The 10,168-nt window shown below is 40.0% G+C and overlaps 1 protein-coding gene across 1 annotated transcript; it reads right to left on the reverse strand.

Annotated features, from left to right (window-relative positions):
* Window positions 1-269: 269 nt before the first annotated feature.
* Window positions 270-1,248, reverse strand: LOC110870667. The gene is made up of 3 exons (XM_022119845.1): window positions 1,044-1,248; window positions 692-972; window positions 270-638 (listed from the first exon to the last, which is right to left on the reverse strand). The coding sequence occupies exons 1-3, from the start codon at window positions 1,246-1,248 to the stop codon at window positions 270-272; spliced, it is 855 nt and encodes a 284-aa protein (XP_021975537.1).
* Window positions 1,249-10,168: the final 8,920 nt, after the last annotated feature.

The raw sequence follows: 10,168 nt of genomic DNA on the forward strand, positions 1-10,168 counted from the left end.
TCATTCAATATGAGAGAAGGCCGAGTCTTCATTTCCTCCATGAACTTTATTTTGAAAAACCGGTGAACCTCTTTCTTAATCGCTTGGGGTTTGGTCACCCATTCGCCATTAATGGACAAACCAGGAATAGAGTTGGACGTCCGCCGGGAATTTATCACACCATGAAAAAAAGACGAGTTAGCATCCCCCTCCTTCGCCCACCTAACCCGAGCTTTTTGATTCAAGTCCCGAGCTTTAAAAGAATCTAGCTCCTTAAGGCGTTTATTCGCTTATTCTAGAACCCATAGTCCTGCTTCAGTTAAGTCACGATCCTCCATAATCATCTCGAGCTCCAAGATATCCGCCTTTAAGCTCTCTTCCTCCTCCCTTTCGAGTTTGACTTGCAAACTGTGCCACCTTTTGATGTTATTCCTAAGCGACCGGAATTTACTCAATAAACCAACATCCGGAACGCTCGAACATGGCCCAAAGGATAACAAATCCTCAACCACTTTATCCAACCCATCTCTATTTAACCAAGAATTATAAAAACGAAAAGGTTTGGCCCCAAAATTCTTCGATTCAATTTTCAGCAACAAGGGACAGTGATCGGACTCCACCCGGTCCAAAACTCTATACTCCGCATTACTCCACTTATTCTGAAAGGACCAAGACACAAAAACTTATCAATCCGACTAAGTTTATTACCGACTAAATATGTAAACCTGCGACCGCGTAGAGAATATTCATGTAACCCCATATCTTCCAAGAAATCATTAAACTCCTTGGTCGCCCCTTCGTGAAACTTAGAATTTCTACGATCCGATCTATCTCTCACACAATTGAAGTCTCCCGCCACGCACCACAACTCATCATCGTTAGTAATCAACCTTTTAAGCACCTCCCAAACAGCCCTCTTATCCACTAATTTCTGCGGACTATAGACATTAACAAAGGATATCTTTTGACCATCGTTCTTCAAGTAACCCGAGACTAAAAGTACATAACGACTTTTAAATACATTCATTTTGCAAACAACTTAGAGTCCCATAATGATAACAAACCTCCGGATCGTCCCACCGCATCCACAGCTTCATATTCGAAAACCCCCGTCCCCCAGAGTTTACTAACATTCACACCTTGAAGCGATTGTAATTGTGTTTCCTGAATCATGGCAAAACCCACCTCATTCGCCACCTTAAGGTTCTTTACCCATGAACACTTATTCGCCGAGCCCAGCCCTCTAATATTCCATGAGATGCAATTCATGATGACACCGGTTGAAAGCCTTCATCGATAACCAACTGATGAATCGAGGATTCGTAGTTTGTAATATTCTCCACCCCCAACCTTTGAGCAAAACCAATCGTTTCCTTAACCTCGTCACAAGGATTAATAGACACATTACCATCTCCTTCTAAGTTGTCAACAGTATCCTCTTGCCTCCCTTCCCACTCGGCGTCCTTAACCTCATCACAAGGATCAATAGCCATGTTACTAGTATCTTGAACTTCAAATATGAACCGATCAATGTCAAAAGGATCGTCACTATCTCTAGCCCATTTCTTTGGTCTTTCAACTCCCGTCGGGGAGGGAGACTTTTCAAATCGCGATTTCTTACGAAGGCAACCTCTCTTTTTTTTCTTTGAACCCAAGATATCACTAGCAACCGACATAAAAAATCGTAGTCCTTCCACATCCTCTAGGTTGCCACCAACTTGATTTGTTACAATCTGTGGTGTCGTACCCTCATCCGTACCAACTGACAATTTAGAGGGTGCACACATAGCCGGCTCCTGATCACCCTGTATAGAAGAGTTTGTGTTTTCACAATGTATAGTCGCATCCACTTGAGTGTCCATCCCTACCCACGGCCTCTTCTCGTTATTAAAATCAGCTTCACTCTCCTCTACCTCCACACCTATACAATCCGGAATCCACTCCCCGGTGTCTTCCTCAACAAGGACTACAAGTTCCTCGTTACGCCATTTCAATTTGTATGACTGATTGATCCTTTTAGTCGATTGACATAATACTCCAATCATCGCATATGAGAAATCTTCAAGATTTTCATCCGTTTGTACCGATTGCACTACCCTTCCAAACTTAGATCCAATCCTGTCAACCACAACATAAAAAACTAGTTATTAAAGTCATTAATACATAACCAAATAAAAAGTGCGAAAAGATTAAAAATAAAAAGTATTACACTAAATGCTTGTCTTCACCAAGTGATGTAAGAGACTTAGGCAAACATGGCCTTTGATTGTCAAGAACTCTTACTATCAATCATGGATCCCGAGACTACTACACACACTCTATGATGAATAATGGATGATGGTGGTGGATGTGGGATGTGATGGTTGTGGTGGGTGGGTAAAGTGTGAGAGAGGTGGTTTGCCAAGGGATGCCTTTGAAGTGAACCAAGCACCTCTATTTATAGCCTGCACAGAAGCCCGGACACGACCCCATGTCCATTGGGCACGGCCCCGTGTCCATCCATCTTCTCTTTCTTTATTAAATGCAGTTCGTCTGCATTAGTTGACCACGCCCCCGAGTCTGCTGGGCACGGCCCTGTGTGTAGAAGCGTATTTGTACTATCAAGATTTGCTTGGATTCTACGAATCTTAGCGTTGACCACGGCCCCGTGTCCGCTGGGCACGCCCCCGTGTTGGGAAATAGTGTTAGTGCATGCGTCTGTCGACTTCGTCTTGTATCGAGTCTTGTATGTAGATAGATAGATCAGGGCACGTATTTCGAGATTAGAGGTAATTTTGCATGGGAGGTAATTCCGCATGAAATGTGTATGTGTGTAATTCGTACGGAATTAAATTCCACATGGAATTCTAATTCCGTTTGGAACTCATTCATGCGGAATCACGAGCCTATAAATACCCTCCTTCATGCGAAATTAGATATAGAATTCCGGTCAGTGTAACGAAGTGCTGCCGAAGTGCCGACTCGTTGTAATTTGTCATTATATCAATCAAAAAGGTAGTTTTAGTGATATTCTAGCTGAATTGATCTCAGTTTGACTGTTTCCGCCTTTCAAACTGATAAACTCTTTTGATCGACTCGTTCGGGTCTGAAAATGATCCTACAAGTGGTATCAGAGCTCAGGAGGAAGAGTTCATACCAATTCAGCTGCAAATTCTGATTTCTACACCTTTCTTTCTTAATTGATCAAATTTTAACGGTCAAACTGATCTGAATTTCACATATCATAAGCAAAACAGTGTTTTAATGAATCCTTGAAAGAATTGGACCATAATTCAATCAAAATCAGATAAAAATTGTAATTCCGTATGAAAATCTGTTCAAACAAAATGACATCAGCATGATTTCGCTTGAAAGGTTTCTTTAATTCCGCACGGAATTACGGTGTTTAGCTAATTTTGTTTGAAAGACCAGCTAATTCCGCACGGAATTAGTATTTCCGCTTGAAGTCATTCAAATGAAATTATAATTTCGTTTCAAAGTAGTAATTCCGTTTGAAATCTAGGTAATTTCGCACGGAATTACCTTATTCCGTTTGAAAAACACTAATTTCGTTTGAAAGTTGTTTGTGTGCAGGGTAATCTCGTTTAAACTTGGTAATTCCGCACCTAGTGATCTCGTTTGAAAGTAATTTCGTGTGAACAAATAGTTTTTGTGAATTTTGAAAATCCGAAACATGGAAGAGGAATTCTACAACGCCTTTGCTACCCCGATCACAGTTGCTCAACAGACAATGTTGGAAAATGAAACCGGGACAATGCAAAAACCGCCCAAACTCATGAACATCGAGGAGTATAAGGGTTGGGAAGAACGTTTTGAGAACTGGGTGCAAGCTAATTACTTGGATGCTTGGGAATGCATTGAAACGAAATACGTAAGACCAACAAATGATGATGAAGAGGTGATTGCCATCAAAGATCTTAGTGCCGAGGAGAAAAAGAAATACAAAAACAAAAAGATGATGATAAGTTTACTGCAACAGGCAGTCAAAGAAGATATCTTGGTCTTACTACAACACACCGGGAGTGCATATTCGATTTGGAAATCATTACGATCTAAGTTTGTTGGAAGCCAAGAAATGATAAAAAACAAGAAATCACTTCTGAAAAAAGAGTTAGATTTATTCCGTGGTTTGAAAAATGAAAGCACTAAGCAAATAATCAAAAGATACTACAATCTGTTGGTAAACATGAAGAGAGTGAGCATCAACAAAGACAATGAGGAGTTGATTGAGAAATTAGCAGATACATTGCCACATGAAACTTGGGGCATGATGCGTGCAAGTGTGTATATGTTTTAGGTATATATTTTAAGCCCTTTTTACACTTTTTAGCCAAGTTTTAAATTTATAAAACTGTAAGTCCCGTTTAACCGGATCTTTCAATGATATCAAACCTAATCTTGTGAGAGTGCGGAATCCAATCACAAGATGATTCAAGAACAAATCGAAAAATATGAAACTACGAACCGAAAATATGGAAACGAAGAACAAACCGAATCACCTTTAAACTTGCACACGATTCTATTACTTTGACAAGCAAAATCGTCTGGTACAAGTTCACCACCAATTGCCTCTCTCTAACTAGAGAAATTGTAACTATGAATATCCAACCCTAAAACAAGTTAGAAACTTGTTTATATACTAACTTAAGCCCAAGTCCCTACATGGGCTCCCCTTGGGTCTGCTTGGCCCACATGGCCTAAAGCTTGGCCCAAGTGACCTGTAAAGGTCCAAAACCTAATATAAACTAACCCGGTACGACCCAGTTCGTAAACATAACCCGTTGTGTTAATTTGATGCGTCAGTCTCACACTTTAGGGCCTAACAATCTCCCCCTAGACTGATGCCATCAAATTGTCTTCATACTTGAATTCTGGAACGTCTTCAACGTCGTCTATGGTTATCACTATGCTGCAGATGTTGTGGAAGTTCTTGACTTCTGAACTCTCAGCACTGGGTCTCTTTCTTCAGCTCTTGCGGTTAGCTTCATATCAGGATCTTGATCAGCTTTGCTTGAAAATTCTCTGTCAGAAAGAATGTGAGAGGAGGATTCTCAGCAGCTCTTTTCTTCTTCAGTCTTTGTCTTTCAAGCAGGTTCACGGTACTTCTTCAAATGTACTTTCACTGTCAGACGGCTTTTCGTATCCGGTTCTTCTGACTCTGGTACATCTTGTTGTTGTGCTGCTTCAGGCTTCTTCAGCAACTAACAGCATCTCAATCTTCATCAACCCCTGTTCTTGATTGAAATCAAGTTCTGCACATGCTCACAAACTCATAAGCAAACATTTCTTATGCAACAGGGAGAGTACCACATGAACACTAGGTACATCAAATTTCACAATTTAAATTCTTTCAATTTTTGATGATCAGTCAAACCTTCAAGAACGGTTATATATTTTTTTAATTTTAGAAAAACAAGACACTATTTTTGGATTTTGAATTTTTCTATTTTTTTTTTAATTTTTAATTTTTAAGAACTAAAACAAATAAAAACTCAAAGTATAAACAACTACCATAATATACAATTATAATTGCAAAGGGATCAAAATTCGTTCTCAGGCAGACTAAGGAACACTTTTCAGCACGAGCCTAATCAAACTGGTCTATGCGATTGCCAATATGTTTGTCCACTTAAACTTTAACAACTCAACTTTCAATTTTCAACTTCGTGATATGCTTAAGGTAATATTATACTATTATACCCGTGTGTCCCATTCCAAGGCATACCCCCGCGATCAAGGTAAGCACAACGATTCATCGTAGCAGGTGAGTATACTGATGTCATCCTTTAAGATATCCTGACTGTGTCTAGGTCTGCATATAATCTGATTTATCATGTTTTGATTTCTTAACAATGAACACCCAAATAAGTACTAATCAAATCCCGGAAATGTAAACAGCACACTCTATCATGCAAGTATCTTCCCTACCATATATTTCACAAGTCCAATCCAGATTTCTGAAATCTTAACTGGGAGTAGGTTGAGAAAAGAACAGAATAGATCTTTTGCAGAGATGGTATAATATACAGATCAAATGAGTTTTTCTCAATTTGATATAGGTTTATTGGGGTTTCATTTGGGCACTAGAGGGCCTCTTTCGGGTGTATTAGATCTATAGCGCGACAACGTACAGCTAGGTCAGCATGTATCTGAATGCAGCAGAAGCTGTCGTTGCCTAGCACCTCCAGGTCAGCATGTATCTGGATGCAGCAGAGGAGGTACACGACTTTTTCAGAGAAGATTTCAGAATCAGATCAAAATTGTGTGTATCGGGACAATATACAGACATTCAAATAGAAATGAGCTAATTCCAAGTGACTTTCTTTCCTGGGGTCATGTACAATTTTAGTTCTGAACAGAAAGACAGCCAAGATATCCCCGGATGATTCAACAATATAAAGACCCGAAACCTCAGATGTTGGCTATCTATCAATGCAAGATTTAAGACCATGAAATCATACGCCGTTGGTATGTTACCCACATGGTACATAGTTCATTATGTTTATATCACTCAGTATCTTTTATCATGTTGAGCGTCAAGCCTATCGACATATCGCAGTAGATCCTAGTCTTTTCAGCTATGGCACCTTACATGTGTTAGTCAAACCCTTTAACACGAACATTTATTTCACTTCCCATATCATGCAATTTTTCTTTTTGGCTTTTTCATTTTTCTAATGTTTTTGTGTTTTTCTCATTTTCTCCCCCTAAACTCTATATATGTCTCTCTCTCTCCCCCTAAATTTGTGCATAAATCTTGGATTTTTTGCGCAAATTTACCATTTACGAGAGAAAGGACACTTTATATACAAAGTTATAAACTAAGAAAAAGAAAGAAAAATATTTTTGCTTAACCGTTCTGTCATCAGATTGATGACTAATCAAATTCAAATCAAAGTACTGAATTTAAACGGTACCTTGCTGATCATTTCTTACTTCTCGAATCTCCTCCAAAGGAAACATATCATCTGTAAAAAAAATTTAAACTTTTTGCAACAGTGAAATGTTACCCGTTTTTATCTCTGGAACAACCGCTATCAACATTCCAGAGATTGTCAACAGCTCCTCCTTGGTTGTTCCTGAAAATTAAGGAGATTAGTAAGACATGGGTACCCGGGCCATCGTGGTCCTGGGATTTCCTGAAGCATCAAAGTAAGACACCTCTTTTAAACACAAGTCCCCTTTCGTTTCAAGGATTGGAGATGTAGCTGCTTTTTGTTTTGCTCTCCAAATTTGTTTAGGCTTTTCTAGTTTCTTAGATGCCTTTGGCAAAACATTTGGCTTATCAACCTTGTTATTTTTCGAAATTTTTGTAGGTTTCAAAGCTTGTTTTCTTTTTGCTTTAGCAGCATTCCAATCCCCATCAGAAGGTTTAACCGTGGGATTCACATTCTTCATTGCCTTAGGTGAAGATACCTTCATTGGCTTAGAATGGTAGTTGCCCTTTGGTGTAACCCTCTGATTTTGCATATAGTAGGGTACGTAGGGACGATTTGTGCAGTTCCGAGCAATGTGACCAGCAATGCCGCAATTGAAACATGTCTGTCTCTTCACGTAGAAGGCATTCTGATCAGCTCGTGTAGCTCTTGCAGGCCCTGAAGGATGAACCGATCCTTTCTGTGCTTGATTTTGTTGCACATTTCTTGCAGACGACGATGAATTTGGATGCCTATACTTGTCGTTTGCAGGGGCCTTCTGTGGTGGAGATTTCTTCTGAGTTTTCTTGTTTTGAGTAGACTACACGTCATGTTCAGGAATCTCACCAGTCTTTCCGAAAGCTTTGTTAGCACAGTCAAATGCATATTTTTCACATTTGCCATTACTGACTGGCTTAACAAAGGAATTTTTCACATCACGGGCCTTTTGATGACTATTGCTGCCCGTTGAGGACTGTGGAGAGCCTGATCGTCTTTGATGTTTAGGCTTCTTATTTCCGCGTCCTTTACCTACTGGTTTTGGCTCTTGTTTCTTGATTTGAACCTTTTCACCACGAACCGAAGGTTCAGATTGTTCAGCTAGCGCATTTGGAGCCTTGTTCACGTCAGTCTTCTCTTCAAAAGCTTTGGTAGGATCCGAGAGTTCTGGTTTGTCGGAAGAAATACCAGAAACTTTAGCAGAATCATTTGACGAGTTATCAGCACATGAACCATTTGTGTCCAAGAATGGTTCACTGGCAGCTTTGTTTTTGAAAGAAATCTCCTGATCCGTTTGAGAGTGTGTTTCAGTGGTCCCACATGATACATTATCAGGGACATTTACAGAAACAGTTTCAGAAGAATAATCAGAACATGGTTGATCTTCACTCTCACTTTCATTTGTTTGTTCAGCTTCAGTTGCTGTTGAACAGGAAACATCAGAATTATTATCAACTGAAAAAGAACCAAATAACGACGTAAAAAAGTTTGGTCCAAAAACAGATTCAGAAGCTGTTTCATTTATTGAGTTTTTAGAAAAATCTGAATTTGCATCTGGTTCATTCCCAAACATATCGCCCCACATCACTTCAGGTACTTCATCTGCACATGATGAAGAAACGTTAGAATCAATTGTACCCTTAGCAACAAAATTTATTGGAGGAGTCGGTCGTTTATCAACAGGTCTGCTGTTGATTGATGACTTATCAGTTTTAGGACCGTAAGTCATTTTACTTTCATTCATCAGCTCCTCCTCAGTCATGGGTAAATAAGTATAATTATCATTGTAGGGAGGAGGAGTCTGATTATAACCCAAACCACGTCCTTTCTTTTCCTTGTACGCAAGCTGTTGATCACACAAATTTTTGACTAATTTACTGGAAGAATCAAATTTCTTAATGTTGAGCTCATTAATTTGATATCTCTCTCTGATATCCTCCAGTTCCTTAGTCACATCGCATAGTTTTTCTTGAACCATGAAGAGTTGGGTTGTTTTTACACTAACATCATCCTTAAGTTTGATGATGTCTTTTCGCTGAGCTTCAATTTTATCTTTATAAAGCTTTTCATTCTTTGATAAAGTAAAATTTTTATTTTTTATGTCGTTGTAGTCTTGAACCAACTCAGCGTTGTGTAATCGATATGCCTCATTTCTTTTTCTACACTCAGGAGTGCAAAATACAGAAAGTATCTCTTCACGATCACGAGTAACTTCTTGAGCCATGGGTTTGTTAAACATAGATGCTGAATTTTATGGTGAGTCAGCATTGCCATAGGATTTGATAAGAGAGATCAGCTCATCTGACTTCATTTTGTAACAGTTGCCGTCGGTTGTCACTATTATCTGATTAACATTCATAAACCAACTACAGTTCGCCTGATTTGGAATCCCTTTTATAGCCTCCAGAAGCTTTCTGTTGCTTATGCGAGTAGACACCACCATTTCTGCCTTCTCCATTTCAGAAAGCAGTTCAACAAACCGGCCAATCACTGCATCTAAGATTCACCGTATGAGTAACTGAATCCTTCGAATTTCTGCTGAAGCATCTCTCTTTTTGAAGACATTTTTTTTTAAAGAATCGGATGTGTGATGAACCAGAATCGGAGGTAGCGGAGGTGGTGACCGTGGACGACGAACCAGAATCGGATGAGAGATGGTGGTTTATGGCGGAGATGGTGAAAGTTGCAGGTTGATGATGATGGCCGGAGAAGGTGCAGGTTGTTGAAGATGAACAGATATCGGAGAAGACTGCTGATTGAGAGGATGACCGATACGCGAAATCGGAACCGTGGTTGCGACTCGAGATTGCGGAGGATGATGAGTCGAGACAACCTAAGATGATGAGTCGAGACTTGATGAGTAGAGACCACCCGGGAGAAGATGACTCGAAACAGTTAATCGATGACTCGGAATCGTAACCTTTAAGTGTAATTGTTCCCCGGAACCACAGGAGCTGTTGATACGATGGTTATGGGGATGACTGCCGGAGAAAATGATGGGGAAGACGACAATGAGTTGCAGGTTAGATTCACTGGAGATCGATTTTGGCGAACGGACGTGATGAATGGAGATGATGACTTGAGATCAGGACTCGAAATCAATGGTTGCGACTGGAGAACTCGGTTGCGACTCGGAACTGAGATTGCGACTCAGATGATGATCACTTGGTTGCGACTCGGAAAAGCAGTTGCGAGTCCGGAGGTTGCGACAATGGAGGTTGCGAGTGGATGATGATGATGTCTTCTGTTGATTGTAGGATGCGAGTCGGAACAAA

This window comes from Helianthus annuus, chromosome 8 (genome assembly GCF_002127325.2).
Source record: "Helianthus annuus cultivar XRQ/B chromosome 8, HanXRQr2.0-SUNRISE, whole genome shotgun sequence".
Taxonomy (NCBI): Eukaryota; Viridiplantae; Streptophyta; class Magnoliopsida; order Asterales; family Asteraceae; genus Helianthus; species Helianthus annuus.

Excerpts from the sequence above, each read along its gene's own strand:
- LOC110870667 (XM_022119845.1), bottom strand. The coding sequence starts at position 1,248 with ATGAATTGCATCTCATGGAATATTAGAGGGCTGGGCTCGGCGAATAAG. Across the intron at positions 973-1,043 it reads TGCGGTGGGACGATCCGGAG|TCTCGGGTTACTTGAAGAAC; the intron begins GTTTGTTATCAT and ends ATGTACTTTTAG. Across the intron at positions 639-691 it reads GTCGCAGGTTTACATATTTA|AATAAGTGGAGTAATGCGGA; the intron begins GTCGGTAATAAA and ends TGGTCCTTTCAG.